General features: G+C 43.5%; 1 protein-coding gene across 6 annotated transcripts; it reads right to left on the bottom strand.

Annotated features, from left to right (window-relative positions):
• Positions 1-735: 735 nt before the first annotated feature.
• Positions 736-5,961, bottom strand: SPRY2 (sprouty RTK signaling antagonist 2). Of its 6 annotated transcripts, none has more exons than XM_045377600.1 (2): positions 5,458-5,961; positions 736-2,516 (listed from the first exon to the last, which is right to left on the bottom strand). In XM_045377600.1, exon 2 carries the CDS (start codon positions 2,463-2,465, stop codon positions 1,518-1,520), a length of 948 nt encoding a protein of 315 aa, XP_045233535.1. In that variant the 5' UTR covers positions 2,466-2,516; positions 5,458-5,961; the 3' UTR covers positions 736-1,517. The 6 variants fall into 6 exon arrangements, with proteins under 6 accessions (XP_045233535.1, XP_073877718.1, XP_005586131.1 ...); XM_074021617.1 differs by having other exon boundaries at positions 5,453-5,961; XM_005586074.5 differs by lacking the exon at positions 5,458-5,961 and adding an exon at positions 4,696-5,195.
• Positions 5,962-17,518: the final 11,557 nt, after the last annotated feature.

The raw sequence follows: 17,518 nt of genomic DNA on the forward strand, positions 1-17,518 counted from the left end.
GGCTTTCTTTGGCTTGAGTAAGACCAATATTAGATCAAATTTTATGATACCAAATACCAGAATCAAAGCAAGTTCTTTTTTTCATGTCTTTTCTAACATAAGGAATTTGGTAAAATGGTGATGTTTCAGAGTCAAAAATTACATAGACTGGAAAAAACACTGCCACGATCAGCTAAGTCAAGAAAATATTTTTGACCTTAATTGTAAGAACTGATCTGTGGATACTGCATGTCTGAGACACAGGTGACATTCAATAAATGTTTGTTGAGCTAAACTCATTTCACTAGTCTTGAATTATCCTCATGGAATTAATCCTTGATACTGTATATAAAGAAAACACCTAACTGTTAATTTTTAAGGAAAGTCTCCTGAATAAATCAGTTCAAAGATTAAAAAAAAAAAAAAAAAAAAAAAAACCTCTGCAAAATAAACACAAGTCAGATAATCTGCAAATATAAAAATAAAAAAAAGGGCGGGGGAGAGAAGAACAAGAACAATTACATAGCTAAAATAAGCTCTCTTATAAGTATAGATATTAAGTCAAATGTTGTTAGTTCTGTTGATTGCTACAATTGTCTCTGAAAGTCATCAAATCCAGCTTACTTTAAAGCAGCAATCACAAAATAATTCTACAGAAAAGTGGTTAACTATTTCATTAAAACGTTACCCTTAACATAAAATGCAGTTTCTCACACTTGAAAGAAACAAAAGATAAAAGAAGACAAAACAGCTCAGTTTAATTTCAAACGTTAATATATTTTCTATTTTATATTGGACATATGCATCTGTAACCCCTCATTTGCAGCAACTATCACATCCTCATAAAAGGGGCAAAATTTGTAAGATGCCTCTTAAAATAAATATTCTTTTTTATAAAATAATAAAACTTCAAATAAATATTCTTTACACTAAACAATATGTTGAAAAAATTAGAAAATAAAGGTTGAATTTTACTGTAACTGTACAATATACATGAAGTCCAAAGGGAAATCAGAGTCTTACAATAAAGGCTTTCTGTAAGGCAAAATACAATCTAAAAACATACTGATTGATTCACATTCTTCCGAATGTACAACATATTAGTATAATATTTTGTGACTGTGCCATGTAGTATAGCACAACTTGTTTTTCACAGTTGCAAATATTATTGTATATACAAAAATATAGCACATTCTCTCTGGAGAAAACAATGGAAAAAAGTCATCTGCTAATTTACAAGTTTTGCAAGTACTATTCACAAACAAAAACTTTGCCTAGGAGTGTCTGTGTTGCTTTAGCTTATGCAATACATGGGTCACCAAGTTCTGTATCTCATACTTTGAGCTCCATTAGCTGAGTTCTAACAAGCATATCAGTTAAAATGGCACATGGACAAAAAGCATTTCACTGCAAACAGCAAAGACTATCCCAACTCTCTATTAACAGTGCCAAGGTTATAACTGTTTAGTTGGTTGCATATGTGTGTTAAAAAAAGAAAGAAAAAATCCTCATTACTGTAATATTCCTGATTAATGATGCTATGTTGGTTTTTCAAAGTTCCTGGGGGGGACAGTGGGAACTTTGCAGCAAACTGTGTTTGAGTTTTTACAACGGCATCCAGGCCTGTTAACCCGGTCATAACACCCCTGGCACAATTTAAGGCAACCCTTGGCTGGAAGGTAACACCATAAACAAGGCAAAAAGAGGGACATGACACCCATGGCCGACCATCGTGTACAACAGTGAGACTGGCTGCAAGAACATGGGTTGTCAGCACAGTTGTCCTCATCATCATTAGAACAGTGATAGAAGAGACCTTTCACACAGCATACACAAGTCCCATAGTCAATCACGTTCTGGGCCGAGCAAAGGCACTGCTTGTCGCAGATCCAGTCTGATGGCAGAGGCCTTGGGTAGGTGCACTCCTTACATTTGCACTTGCCACAGTCCTCACACCTGTAGGCATGCAGGCCCAAATCTTCCTTGCTCAGTGGCTTAAGCTCACCTGGCTTGAGCTCAGATTTGGGTTGCACCCGGATTATCCCATCAGCAACAGGCCCGGAGGAAAAGGATGATCCTAGCAGTCTCTGTTCAGAGGAGCTGCTGCTGGTACTTGTCCTCGTACTGCTCCGCGACCCTGAGCTGACCGTGCTTATGGATCTGGACAGAGGGGCTCGTGCAGAAGAATGGACCTGCGAGTGCTGGAGCCTAGGAGGCTGGCGGTGCTCGGGCAGCCCGTGGAGTCTCTCGTGTTTGTGCTGAGTGGAGGGGCGAGGAGCAGGCTTGAGCCCAGGTCTTGGGACGACAGTAGGCCCCTCTGTGTACTCATTGGTGTTTCGGATGGCTCTGATCTGATCCAGAGACAAGACATGTACCTGCTGGGTGAGGGCGTCTCTGGGGTCGGGCTCCCCACGCTGTCTGCCACCGTCACGGGGCGTCTGCAGCAAGGGCTGTGACCCGTTGCCACTCTGAGCTCTGGCCTCCATCAGGTCTTGGAAGTGTGGTCACTCCAGCAGGCTTAGAACACATCTGAACTCCTGAGGAAGCCAAGAGGAAAGAACGGTTGATACTCTAAGATACTTCCCACTCTCCACCCACCTGAATTGACTCCTCACTTCCCACTTTCCCTAGAGAAACAGGATTTGAAATGGAATGGCAGTGGGGAGGTATTAGCCATATGATCAACAACGCCTGTACCCAAAAGTAAAAATTACGACTGGCTACTGACAATTCTGCAATCCCGTGATGTACAACAACACAAAGCTGATCTTTGAGTCACTTAAGTAAGAACTCCTTATTCAAAGAAACATACAATTTGTAAGGCTCAGGTTCAATGTAAAAACCACAAGAAAGTATCACTGGAATATAACACTGCTACCAACGTTTTCAAAAGTTGAAAATCTTTTCAAAATTTGAAATAGGTTTCCATTTGTCATGGCCATTTTTGCCTTAAGATTCTTTCTGGTTCTTAGTTTTTACTTTTACATCAAACACTTTAACTGTGACGTATCCAGTATTCTGTAACTTTTTCAAACCCGGTAGAATTAATGTGGCATGCAAAAAAGTAAATACCCAAAATAGTTAAAAATTTTATAACAATCATGCCATTTTTAGTTAATTGTATAGTAGCACAAAGTTATAGAACTAAAAGCAAATCAAATCCTATTAGGTGCCAGAAACACATTAAAGCAAACTTACACAACAAGAAGACAAGAATTTATTTTCAACTTCTCAACAACTTAAGAATTAAGTATTTTACAGTCTGATAGCCTAGAACACCACCTTAGATTCTGCTGCTAAAAGGTTGTTCTCCCTGTTTTAGAAATGAAGCATGTCAAAAGCTCAACTAATTTTCTGCTTTCAAAAAATTAATTGAGAACACAAACGAAATGATAACCAGAAAAGTGTTTTAAAAATTCAAATGTCACATTTCATATCTAGCATTCTGTCAAGGAATTCCTTAAACTATAGTCCTTCTTCAATTTCAAAACGATCACCCAATTTCCCAAGCCTATACGGCAATAAAAAGCATAAAACAGGCAAAGCGGACCTTTATCCAACCTCCGCTCTTTAGAATAGAGGCCACAGCGAACAAGGCAGGTGACAAACGTCTCCCAATTCGGAGCAAGGCAGCGCTGGAAACCGGGTCTCCTCACCTCCAAAAGAATGGCAGAAGACAACGCTGCCCTTTGCTTTCACTTAGTTCATCGCCTCTCTGTGCCCCAACACCGTCCCCAGCAGGTGGGACACAGCCGATCCCCAGGGTACGTTTCTCCAGGCGGACTGACGCTGTCCATGGGCCAGGCTGCCCCCCTGCTTACGATCCCAAGACTCACAGACAAGACTCACAGACAGGCGGGGGCCGCGGGCGCCTCCGAAGGGGACGTGTCACGAAATGCAGGAGCACACTTCCCCCGCCTCCCTCTCCCCAGTTAAGATCTCCCCCAACTCAAGGGAACTGCCTTGCAGCCCCAAGGAGCCACTCCGCCCCGAGGCACAGGTTACGCTGCCCACTTCTAGGCTTTCTGCAAAGCCCCTCGGACATCCGGCACAGGTTTGCCACCCTGACACGGAGAGCACGAAAGCCCTGCCTGAGACACGCAGCCAGGACGCACAAGTCCAACCCACGCACACACAGCGACTCCACGCTGCACTGACCGAAGGGGGCATAGCCTGTAATCTGCACACGCCTATCTCCTTTTGGGTCGAGAGAGACAAAAAAAAAAAAAAAAAGATATCATATTTCTTAAAGTGAAAGAAAAATTGCTTTTTTTTTTTTTTTTTTTTTTTAAAAGGGCATTTTCCAGGGCCCCACTGCTCACTCCGGGCGCGCAGAACCCAGCTCCCGGAGCTGTAAACTTTTGGTGCAGATTTGCTTGCAGTCAAAGTAGCATCTTTGAAAGAAAAGGGGGCTTTTTTATTTTATTTTTTAAGTGATTTCTGCCGATCCGATCCCTGGCCTCCTTCTTCGAAGCTGGACTCCCCACCTCCGCCCCTCTTCTCTTTCCCAGTCCCCCCTCCCCTTTGAAAGTGCTTTGAAACCCCCATTAAGAACAGTGTGTGATCAGACTGAGGATTAGGGGAAAAGAACTTCAGCTCTAGGGTGGGGCAAACGGACACAGAAACTGCTTTGTAAAAAACACACAAGAATCCAAATTAAAACACAGCAACAACAACAATAAAAGGAAAAAAAAAACTGCCTCTTTTGCCACCTACTTTCAGGTAATGGAAAATGATCGCGACCGCTTGATGACTTTCTTCCTGCGCTGGGTCAGCCTGAGCTTCCAAAAATAAAATAAGTGTGACCTAGGCTGACCACGAAGAACGGAAAAGAGAGAGAGCTGCACTTCCGAACCGCAGAGACCCGGCGCCAGGCAGGGCGACGCTCCCACCCGCTCCGGGCTAGACCGTCCACACTGAGCAGAGGCGGGGACTCCCTCCACCCGGCACTCTGCCTTTTTCTCACCCTGGGGGTCTCCTGCCCCCGAGGCGAGCAACCCGTGTACCCCAGCCCCACCAGCGCCCCACCTAGGGACAGCCTCTCTCCGGACTTTGCCTTCCACCAAGAGGAGGAACAGGTTAGAAATGCGGGCGCCTGCAAAGGCGACCTGGAAAATACAAAGTGTCTTTCTCTCCCTCTCTCGCTCTCAGCGCCGAATTCGCGGCCAGTGCACGGCTGTGAGCAGGCTGCGAGCTGTCCTCTGTCCCAACCCCCTAGAGCGCGGGCGCGCGGGGTCGCCTGCCGGGGACACTGCACCGGGTGCATACAGAAGTCCCCGCAGAGGCAGGCCGAGCCCGAGCCCCGGGCAAGGCAGGTTCGCGGGGAGCGCCCCGGATCCTCGCGAAGACCCTGCGGGATTTGAGAAGGGGAGGCTCGGGGAGAGACGGACCCAACTCCTGGTCCGGCTGCACCTACTCCATGTTGCCCACAACGCGCCGGCCACGGCGCCAGGAGGAGAAGAGCCAAACGTGCCTCACCGTGATCGCGGCTTTGCACCAACCCCTCTCCCTTGGATTCTCTTCTTTCTGCGATGTGCAAATAAATCCAATCTCGATGCAAACTTTTTTCCCTTTCTTTCCAACCTCTGCTTCAGTCCAACTTCCGAGCAATCGGCGGGAGAAAAAAGGAGGAGAATTCGGAGCCAAATTCCCCGCTGATGAACACTCTGGGGTGCGGGGCTGGAGACGACCCCCCTTCTAGAAGCGCACGCGGAGTATTTCCTCTTTTTTCTCAATGAACAAGAGGCCGAAGCGCCAACGGCAAGTCCCTTTTCCTGGCAGATGAGCGAATGGGAAAAGAAAACGGCCTTACGAAGAACCTAAAGCCAGATCGCCAAGTGGTGCGGCCGCAGCCGCGTCGTAGCCGAGGCTGCGCGGGGGCGCGGGCCGGGCCGGGCGGGCGCGGGGGCCTGGGCGCTGCGCGCTCCGCCGGCCCCTCTCCTCCGCTAGCGCTGCGGCGCGCAGCTCTCGGCGGTGCAGACTGGGCGTTGTGGAGGCGAGGCAGCGAGGCCCAGGCGGGGGCGGTGGGTGCGGAGGAGGAGGAGGAGGAGGAAGAGGAGGAGGAGGAGGAGGGTCTGGGGCCCGCCCGGGGGGGGCTCGCCGTTAGCCTGCGCCCTCGCCTTTCCGGAGGAGGCAGGGAGCTCTGCGGCGGCCGCGGCAGCAGTAAATGGCGTCATGTGGATCCGAGGCGGAACAGAGCAGTTGTTGTCCCAGAGGATATATCGCATCCGGTCCCAGCTCATTGGCTCCGCGGGGCTACATTCACTCACACTCCAGCGCCCGCCAGCGCTCCGAGCCGCAGGAGGCATTCAAAAGGGCAACCGCGCCGCCCCGCGCGTCCCCAGGCCGGTCCTGCAGCTCGGGCGCCGTCACGCGGGGCGCCCGCGGGGCCGGGCTGGGCACTGCAGGGTCAGTTTATCTAGTTTCAAGGAAACACTGACCTTAAGGTTTCCCCAGAGGCAATGAGGACGAGCCAGAGGCTCGAGCTGACTTAGGGAACTTTCTCCTTGCCACCAGGAAAGGGGAATGAACATTTAAGACTAATCCAGGCCACGCAGTGTTAGCATGAAAAACAAGTTGCAGGTTTTAAGACTTTATCCGGAATCCATTTCAAGTCTACCTCTCCCCTTTTCTGTTCCCCTTTGCGGAGGGGGTGACGGGGGCTGGGGCGGGGGGAGAAGAAGGGGGAGGGGAAGGGGAGCGGGAAGTGAGGTGGGAGGGCTATTGGTTTATTCTTTGTCTACTGGATTAACCCGATTATACACCAGGCACTAGCACAAACCGCCTCCCCCACCTCCGAGCCTTGTACGGGAGGAGCGGAATGCAGATTCGAGTTTCAAGTACCTTCTGCTCTTGCTGGGATTGGCTTTTGATTGTGTCGACTTGTAGTTTTTCCGTTTATTAGAATTTCATTTTTAAGGGGGGTTATCTATGAATGGAGGCTTTTTGAAGAGCTTCCTTACTGTTTTGCTTCATGCAATAGCTAAAGTCTACAGTCTAAGCCCTTTAACTTAATTCATTAATAGAAATATGATTACTCAGGGCGACAGCATGGGCTTCTGAAATGGGAGGGAGGGGGAGGGAAGGGTTGGCTCACTGTTTCCCTGCAGATTTCCTTCTTCCCTTAACTAAAAGTCATCCTTCATTTCCCACTTTTCTTGCCACCTAGAACGTTTCTTAAGATCCTGTTGTCCATGTTGAAGGTGTACTATTCTTTCCCATTAAAAAAAAATAAATAAACATAGAAAATGCATACATATGCCCTGTCCTAGCTGCCGTTCCATTACTAAGAAATGTGCCTTCACGTGGGAGCACCAGTGGAAAATTAAAACTCGCGCATACACACGCCTAATACTGCATTCTGTCGAGCGACTTACAGAATGCTTTTACTTCACAGGGAATTACCTGCTTGTACGGTCAAAACTCCCGAATAGCACCTGTGATCTTGCCCCATGCGGGGTGTTCTTGAAAGCAGTGTTAGGAAAACATGGTGCTTCATTCGTCCAGCTTTAACCCAATCCATTCGCAGCTACCCTGGAACTAGCTGCCTTCTTCTGAGCTCTCGCTCTAGAACGTCCCCAGCGCGCTCTCTGCCTCGCTGCGCTCTCACCCTGACTTCTCCATGTTTCTCTAAGGCTCTCCTCTTTCTCTAGGGATTTGGAACCAGAGGTGGCAAGGGACGTGGCATGCGTTATTTCCGGGCGCTGGCCTACGTCCCCCGACCCCTAAGATGAGGGTGGGCGAGGCTACAAGGGCCTGCTGCCGAGCGTCCCGGGGCTGTGGGCGCAAGACAGCTGGGCCTCTACGGCCACAGCAGGACGCCAGACGCCCGAATCCCTTGAGCCGCCAGTGAACGCAGGCGCCGCTGTGCTCGCAGCCCATCTGGCCACCAGGGGTCGCCCGCCCGGCGCGGGCCTGAGGCGACTTTCTTCTCCGGGACTCGACGCGGACAGGCTGGGTTACCTTCCAAAACGTGTGTGCACTAGGCAGGTTGGTTTAAAATGAATACAAAGCTATTAATATAAACGACACAGAAGATAGCTTTCCCTCCTGTCTGCTCGAGAGGGTCAAAGCCTGGTTGTGCAAGGCTAGGCGGGAACGTGCTGCTGGTGTGCGGCCAGCAAGTCTCGAGCAGAGCAGGTGAAAGCAACGCCATCTCTTCGCCTCTCCAAACTCCTGCACTCGATGGCGACTTTCTAGGAGACACTTGTGCCTTGCTCGTCTCCCAGCGCTACAGGAACTTTGCGAAGACACATTGTTAGGGATCAAAGCATGCAATGGAATTTAGATCGGGAATTTCCAGCTGTTTAGAGAACCTTATATTTTGGGGAAAATCTAGGAATTTATGTTATCTTCCATGAGCTATAAAGAATCTCAGGTCATCTAGCTCTTCCCCCTCACCCCCTTTCCTCACAATCTCCAGTTTGCTGGCTGGGAAAACGTTTAACCTGTAACTTAAGTTCAAGATAAACACAAGAATCCGTTTGATTCTTTCTAATTTACTCCTTAGTCTTTATATTAATTACTGCAATTGTTACTCTTTCTCAGAGAATGAAGTGTGTAAAGCTACCATGTTGTGCCTCCAAAGTTTACTTAGTGAATTATAATCCAAAAGAGGAACTATGTTTTTGTGTATGTGTGATGCATGCACAATGAAATGCCTACTGCAGCTACTGTAATGTGTCCCCAAACTGATTCTCATGTTACATTCCAAAATTATAACTGCGACTAATTTTGGAAGATACTTTAGAAGTATGATAAACCCAGCACTTTGGAAAGCTGAGGTGAGAGGATCACTTGAACCTAAGAGTGAGAGACCAGCCTGGGCAACATAGGGAGACCCCGTCTCTATAAAAAAAATAAAAAATTAGCCGAGTGTGGTATGGCACATGCCTGTGGTTCCAGCTTTCAGGACGCTGAGGTAGGAGGATCACTTGAGCCTGGGAGTTTGGGGCTACAGCGAGCTGTGGTTGCGCCACTGCACTCCAGCCTGGGCAACAGAGTGAGACCCTGTCTCAAAAAAAAAAAAAAAAAAGAAAAGAAAAATTCATTGTAACATTGTTTGTTAGAACAAAAGTTAGAGAATAACCTAACTGTCCATCAATAGGAGATTAATAATACAGTTTTTCTCTGTTAAAAAGAATGAACTAAAATTGCATCTGTCAACATAAGTCTCAAAAAGTAGATTGAGTAAAAAAAAAGTACAATCAGTGTATAGCTAATTACTATGTATGTGAAGGTTAAATACATCAAATCCTACTGTATATTATTTGTGTATAAACATGCACGTGGGAGTGATACACTCAGCTTTAGAACAGTGGTTGCCTCTGAGGTGGGAAGGAGGAGACAGGGATGAGGTATGAGGTAGATAGGCACTTCAGCTATATCTCAAACGCTTTACTTCTCTCTCTCTCTTTTTTTTTTTTTTTTTTTTTGAGACATGAGTCTCGCTCTGTTGCCCAGGCTGGAGTGCAGTGGCGCGCCTCGCTGCAAGCTCCGCCTCCTGGGTTCACGCCATTCTCCTGCCTCAGCTTCCTGAGTAGCTGGGACTACAGGCGCACGCCACCACGCCCAGCTAAAAAAAAAAAAAAAAAAAAAAAAAAAAAAAAGGTATGATAGAATGGAAGGCAAAACTTCACACACACACACACACAGCTTATTTTCAAATGTGTTGTGGAAAGTTCTAGAGAGGCAACCCTGACACATGAACAGGTGTTGCCATTTGCCTAATGCTGGAAAATACAGAATCCATGGAAATCCATGCTGCACCAATAATTCACTTCTAAATTTTTTTCTTTCTTTTTTGAGATGCAGTTTCCCTCTTATTACCCAGGGTGGAGTGCAATGGTGATATCTTGGCTCACTGCAGCCTCAGCCTCCCGGTTTCAAGTGATTCTCCTACCTCAGTCTCCCGAGTAGCGGGGATTACAGGTATCCACCACCACGCCGGACTGATTTTTTGTAATTTTTTCTTATTAGAGATGGGGTTTCACCATGTTGGCTAGGCTGGTCTCGAACTCCTGACCTCAGGCGACCCACCCACCTCAGCCTTCCAAAGTGTTGGGATTACAGGCATGAACCACCGCGCTTGGCCCCAAGTTTCTAATACTCACCAAGTAACATACCTTCCTAGTACTTGTTAAATAGGATTCTGGTCACACACTGGGATCTGTCATCTCTGGCTTCATTTTATATTCTGTATTCATTTATTTATAATTACTTCATCTTACAACTATAATCTCAACTTTTTCAGTGAGACAGTACATCAAATATGTGAATTTGTTTTTCCCAATCTTTGGTTGAAGACAGCAATAGACATGTTTCTTTTCTAGTAGGTGTGTTGCGTGAGTTGAAGTGAGATATTTGTAAGATTGCACTTGCTGGCTGGTGTAAGCTTTGGATTTATGTTGTAGTAATGGGAGAGTGCAGCTTTTAGCAACTGTAGCTTGTTTCTTTCTGGGATTGAGCAAGCCACTTGGCCTTAATAGGTTTAGTCCTAGTACTGATATCTTGAAATGATATCACACATTCGTGAGAAAAAGAAGAATGAATAGCTATTTGGTTAGTATGTTAGTTCTATTACCAAGGCAGTCTATTTGAAGATGGCACAGAACATAACAGTGCATGCTGCTTCCAGGACTAACAGTTTGGGGCTTTCAACCATTATTTCTCCTAACAGCCCAGTTGAAATAGTAAAATTAGTCTATGCATGGCCTCTTCAGGGACCTTCCTAAGACAAAGGGTTTTGTAATGATGGACCTTTTGTTTTGACAACCATGACTCTAGTCATTTCACTTTTGAATTCCCCAAATCCTGTTGATAATGCCTCTCGGAGGGAATTGCAGGGAGGTGAGGGGGGGGGGGTTTAACAAAAGATGCAAAGGAATTCAAAATAGACCACTTGAGTTCTTATCTAGATTGCTTGAAGGACTGGAAACAGTTATCTCTGGATCTAACCTTCTTTGGAGATATATTCTCCAAAGAAGTTGTTTTTTCCTCCACCTTCATAACTACGTTTCAAGTTATTACAAATCGTGATACTTTTTAAATCTAAGATAATATCAAATACCCTCCGTCAGCTTGCAGTACCTGAAGGGTAAGTACCTCTTCCATGTAGTCACTAGCATCATGGCTCAGCAGGTGTTATAAAAAGAACCAGCTGGGATCAGGAGGGATTTAGTATGCTTTCAGTAGTAGAGAATTTTAACAAAAATCTCTAGTATATTTTAATACCCATTTTTCATCAATTTATACGGAGTACTTTATGTTCCAGAATTATCCAGAAAAAAGTGCACATGTTCTTTTTTTCCTATAATTGCTCTCCAAATGGCAAATGGATTTATTTATTTATCTTCTGAATTATATACTCACTGTATGGAAAAAAAAAAAAGAAACTCAAACAGTTCCTAAACTTATAAAAGCAAAAATCCCAGAAAGAATTCTGTAAGTATATTTGAGACATCATAGTGGCATTTCTGGTTAATATTTGGTGAATATTTACTTTAAAATTCCATATTGCTAGTCATTAGATTCCAGACATCTGGAGGTTTGGGGACAGGTTGCTTTGCTAGAAGAAATAGTGTTGTAATAAGCATGCTCCTTTATATTTGCACATTTGTGTTTTCTTAGGATACATTCATGAAAATAGAATTTGAATCAAATGTGTGCATATTTAAAATTTCTAATAATACTGCTAATATGCTCTCCAAAACATTATTCCAGTTTACTTTTCTAACCCGTCTGTGAGAGTGACTATTTCCCCAAACCCTGACCAATAGCAAGCTTTGTCAGAATTTTAAATCATTGCTTACCTGGTATGTGATGCAGAATATCTAATTGTTCCATTTTTTCTTTGTTTACTTCAGAAGTTGAGCATATTTTCTTATAGTCATTGGACATTTGCTTTTTTTTTTCTTTTTGTGAATTCAAGTTCATATCCTTTTTCCATGTTCTAATTGAGAGGCTTGTCCTTCATTTATTTATTTTCTGATGTATCCTATTTAAAAATACAAATATTCTCCCATTTTCTATTTATCTTTCAAACCTACTTTCAGTATTTTTCCTTTTATTTTGTGTTTTGCCATACAAGACATTTTCAACTTGTGTGAAAACTCATGCCTATCAATTTTTTCATTTGTGGTTTCTGGCTGTGTTCAGTTGCTTAAAATAGCTTCTTGTAGCCAAATTATAAAAATATTGGCCCTTCTAGTACATTTATAATTTAACATTATCATTCATACCAACTGGATTCCCGATAATTTTAAATTAGTGCTTAGGTCGGGCGCAGTGGCTCACGCCTGTAATCACAGAACTTTGGGAGGCCAAGGTGGGCGGATCACCTGAGGTCAGGAGTTCAAGACCATCCTGGACAACATGGTAAAGTCCCGTCTCTCCAAAAGAAAAAAAAAAAAAAAAATACCTGGGCATGATGCCAGGTGCCTGTAATTCCAGCTACTTGGGAGGCTGAGGCGGGAGAATCTCTGGAACCCAGGAGGCAGAGGTGGCAGTGAGCCAAGATCACACCACTGCACCCCAGCCTGGGTGAAAGAGAGACTCTATCTCAAAAATAAATAAATAAATAAGTGCTTATCTGGTAGATGAAGCAGAATATCTCGTTGTTTCATGTTTTTCTTTGTTTACTTCAGAAGTTTAGCATATTTTCTTATATTCATTGGACATTTGCATTTTTTTTTTTTTTTGAGACAGAGTCTCGCTCTGTCCCCCTGGCTGGAGTGCAGTGGCGCGATCTCGGCTCACTGCAAGCTCCGTCTCCCGGGATCATGCCATTCTCCTGCCTCAGCCTCCTGAGTAGCTGGGACTACAGGCGCCCGCCACCGCGCCCGGCTAATTTTTTGTATTTTTAGTAGAGACGGGGTTTCACTGTGGTCTCTATCTCCTGACCTTGTGATCCGCCCGCCTCCGCCTCCCAAAGTGCTGGGATTACAGGCGTGAGCCACCGCGCCCAGCCTAACATTTGCATTTTTTTTTCTGTGAATCATCCAGAATTTATTTGGTATGAATGATAAAGCCAAGTTGCTTATTGGTATACTCTCAAGGCCAAGCGTGGTGGATGGACAAGTTTGGTTGATGAAAGATAATAAAGGAACATGATTTTATGTGACATTTTGATTCAAAGCATGACAATTCTCACCCCAAATTAATCTATAGTTGCCAGAGCTAACAAAAATGTAGAACAATCAGTTACATTTTTATTACAGCTAAACAACAGTTTCTTAGTATGTCTCATACTGTATTTTATCTGGTAACACAAAATTAAGTGGAATAAGTAAATAAAAATCAGTGGTATTTGAAATGACAGTCAGAAAGTCATTATAAAATTTACTGATACCTTATGAATTGAGATACTTAGGTTATTCAGAATTTTTTTTTTTTTTTAGAAAACTATATTATATCCTAAAGATAACCCACATTCTCACTTCATTATTTCTACAGAGCTATTGTTTTTCAATGTATGATATGTTTCTACACAACCAAATAGAACTTTGAATCAAGGTTTATCCAAGACCTAACATATAGTTAATCACATGCAATAGGGATGTTATTATATTTTTTTCAAATAGCAAGGATTCTTGTTTTGTTAACTATGTTAATGGTTCTCAACCCTGGCCATATATTAGAATTACATGGGGAGATTTAAAAAAATAAGATAACAAGAACCTTCACATAGAGTATGATTTATGTTGATCTAGAAGGGGGCCTTTTATACATTATTCAATCTCCCAGTGCATCAGTTTCTTTACCAGTAAAGTGGGGATAAAAGAATTTCCTATGTCAGAGCATCACTGTGAGGATTAAATGCTTAATGCGTGTGGTGTTTAGAAGATGTCTGACTTCTAATAACCCTTCAATAAATGAAAATCATTATATTATTATACTTTGAATTCATAATAGGGATTCATAGCTCACCGAAAACAAGAATAGAATGTAGACAAGACATGAAACAAAGTATGGATAGATGATGGTGGGTGCTAGAACAGGCTTATACTTGCTTGCAAGAGCTGAATATGTGCATCTCTTCCCATGTTTTTAGTAATGTCAGGTTCAAAAATTAGCCATGGTGGCCAGGCACAGTGGCTGATGCCTGGAATCCCCAAACTTTGAGAGGCTGAAGCTGGTGGATCATCTGTGGTCAGAAGTTTGAGACCAGCCTTACCAATGTGGTGAAACCTTATCTCTACTAAAAACACAAAAATTAGCCAGGCATGGTGGTGGGTGCCTGTAATCCCATCTACTTGGGAGGCTGAGACAGGAGAATTGCTTGAACCTGGGAGGCAGAGGTTGCAGTGAGCTGAGATCGTGCCATTGCACTCCACCCTGGGTGACAGAGCGAGACACCGTCTCAAAAAAAAAAAAAAAAAAAAAAAAAAAAGGAAAAGAAAAGAAAAGAGAATTAGCCGTGGTCAATGTGTTTACAACGTAGACATCCCCAGATGTTGAAATTTGTTTTTTTAATCCCAGGAAGCCAGTTATTAACATACACCACCAAAGAAGAGGATAGAGGTAGCTGATGGGGAAGTCTAAGAAGATACTAAAGGTTATTACCTTCACTTACTTCACGTTTTGACCTGAGCTTGGACTCAGCCAGTTGTGACATCTGTCATTCATGGAACAATTGCCTGAGCTTCAGGTTCCAGGTTCCAAGAGATAGTGGACGGAAGAGCATGGTGAGGCTTCACTTGGCTTTGAATATAGAATAACCAGGGTGTGCTTGAGCTTTCAATCTATCTTTATCCTAAGACTTGGGGTAAGTTATTTAATCCTTTTCTCAAAAACCTAAGGGTTTTTGTGAGGATATGCTCAGCTGGCACAGCAAGCCACAAGATGACATGGTCTATCTAACATTATTTCAATTTACATATACATATATTTATATATATATACACTTAAAATACAGATGAAATTAAATTAATAAATGATAATAATACAAGCCCACTAAAGGCCTACTTTAGGTTAGTGTTGGAACTCCTCAGCTATCTGTTCACTGGCCTTTGCTTTTGTTGCGTACTTAGATGGAAATGAATGGAAAGTACATGCCTCTGCTTCCCCACTGAACAGAACAGAATGGTTGTCAGAATGAAAGGAAATCATGGATGTGGGCCATGGAGTAGTGGCAATAGCTCCTCTGTTTTTAGGAAGGTTTGTTGGGTCTGCTCATGGCTTAGGAATTTAGTGATCAGTAAGCACCCAACCCAGGGTCTGAACTTTGACCAAGGCCTCAGTAGCCCTAAGTGCTCCCTGAGAACGCAAATCCTAATAGACTAAACATGGAAAGAGCCAGAGTCTCATTGCCTGAAAAATTATTTTTGCCAATCTCTACAAAAATCAGCATTTGTTATTGTTCAATTGTTGCCTTTATTTGACTTGCTTTAATGCAAGAAACATAGTAAAGATTTTCTACAAATGATTGAAAAATTCTTCACTTACGGAATTACATTTATTTATTTATTTTTTTGAGATGGAGTTTTGCTCTTGTTGCCCAGGCTAGAGTGCAGTGGTGCGATCTCGGCTCACTGCACCCTCTGCCTCCCGGGTTCAAGCGATTCTCTTGCCTCAGCCTCCCAAGTAGCTGGGATTACAGGTATGTGCCACCGTGCCTGGCTAATTTTGTATTTTTAGTAGAGATGGGGTTTCTCCATGTTGGTCAGGCTGGTCCTGAACTCCCAACCTCAGGTGATCCACCCGCCTCTGCCTCCCAAAGTGCTGGGATTACAGGTGTGAGCCACCACACCTGGCCAGAATTAAATTTTTTTAAAGCATCTTGTATCATTCTGCTAATTCACAATAGATTGCAAATATGCAATATTGCTATTTCAATTTTTTTCTATGAATCGTTGAACAAAATCATACATGAAAACTTCAATGTGACTTTTAATTGCTGAATTTAAAAAAAGAAAACACAATTTTACTATTTTTGCAAGAAAGATAAATCACATAAGACTTACCTATACAAATAATTCAACCATAAATTTACCTTTTTGCAAATTTTCTTCTTTGGAAGCAGCAGATATGTAAAATCATTACACATTATGTTCATGCTGTATGTACATAAAATGGACTAGAGACCCCAAAAGTAAATTCTTTGGAGATTTGGTTCCAAAGGGGGAAAACAAACTCTCTTTGTCTGAACAGGTGAAAAGTACCAAAAAAGAGTGAAAACCAGTTTTCCCCTTTTTTTGTTTTTTTATTTTATTTCTTTTGTTTTTGTAGGAGAACCAGCAGTGGAAGAAAAGATCACTTTCTTTGTAGACACTTTATAGGGTTTCGGATTCTGTAAACTCTGGCACGTAACTCGACCTCAAAGTTAATGAAATCCTGATAGACTTTCCCTGCCCTCCTTCCTGCTTCCATCCTTCAGATTATCTCACCTTTTAAAAACTCAATTTCTATGTATACATGTGATCTTCATGTCATTGGCTTTTTATGCGGGCACTTTTCACCTACATCCTTTCCTTCCCTCATCTGGCAGCCAGTTGGGCTTCTTCCTGCCTTGAATACCACATTCCCTAGTTTTTCAAGCTCAGTCATTAGCACCCTGTCCCCCTACTAAAATTATGAATGAAAAGCCTTGTTGTTCTTTACAAATAACTCAGGCTGCCTCAGTCAGTCAAATTCGAATGGAAGTGACTGCCAGACAAAGGGCCAGGATGATGGACAGTGCTCACAGCAAGTCATCAATGCCCACAGGAAGTTTTTTAAGCCACAATATAGGTAGAGAGGCTTGGGCGTTCCCGGAGGACAAGCTTACAGAAGGAGGCTGGGAGGTGGGGGGAGGGAGACTTTCTGTGTCTGTTGGGAACTTAGAAAAAACTTCCATGAAGCTCAGAGATAACAATGTACAGAGTCAGTTTTGCCCTAGCAAGAACTTAAAATTCCGGCCATGGAGACATCTACACCTTGCAGTAATTCTGGTTTGCACCGACACACACAGACAAAAGTGAAGGCACCAACCATTTACTTGGTTTTGAATGCTGAACGATGCAAGAGTGGGTTACATTCTTGGAGCTGCACAACTCCCTGCTGAGAAGTTGCATTGTCTTGGGCCCCTCTTTCACAACAGGGGAAAAGGTAATTGACAGCCCGATTGTTTGGCTGGGACCCCTGCTGTTATAAAATCCTAGAAGGCCCCAGTCACACGTTGTCAATAATAGCCGTCGGAGGTGAGGAGTGAAGAAGGGCTGTTCAGGAAACAGTTTGAGCCCTTCAAGTGGACAGGCCTCAGTGACTTCTGCACTCTGGCTGCCACAAGCAGCTCATTCAAAAATAACCTTAAAGTAATAAATCAAACTTGTTTCCTGAACTATACAAGGAACAGCTGGTTATTTTTCCTCACTTTTTTTTTTTTTTTTCAAAAGCCAAAAAAAAAAAAAAAAAAAAAAGAGGGAGATTTTACTACAGGAAACCAAGCATGTCAAAATTTGGCAAAGCAATTTGGATGATTTAACAGTTAAACACTTCTCTTTTTAATGTTATGCTTTCATCAGTCTTTTTTATTTAAGCTTTTCAGTTTTGCATTCTGTTT

Source organism: Macaca fascicularis, chromosome 17, assembly GCF_037993035.2.
Source record: "Macaca fascicularis isolate 582-1 chromosome 17, T2T-MFA8v1.1".
Taxonomy (NCBI): domain Eukaryota; kingdom Metazoa; phylum Chordata; class Mammalia; order Primates; family Cercopithecidae; genus Macaca; species Macaca fascicularis.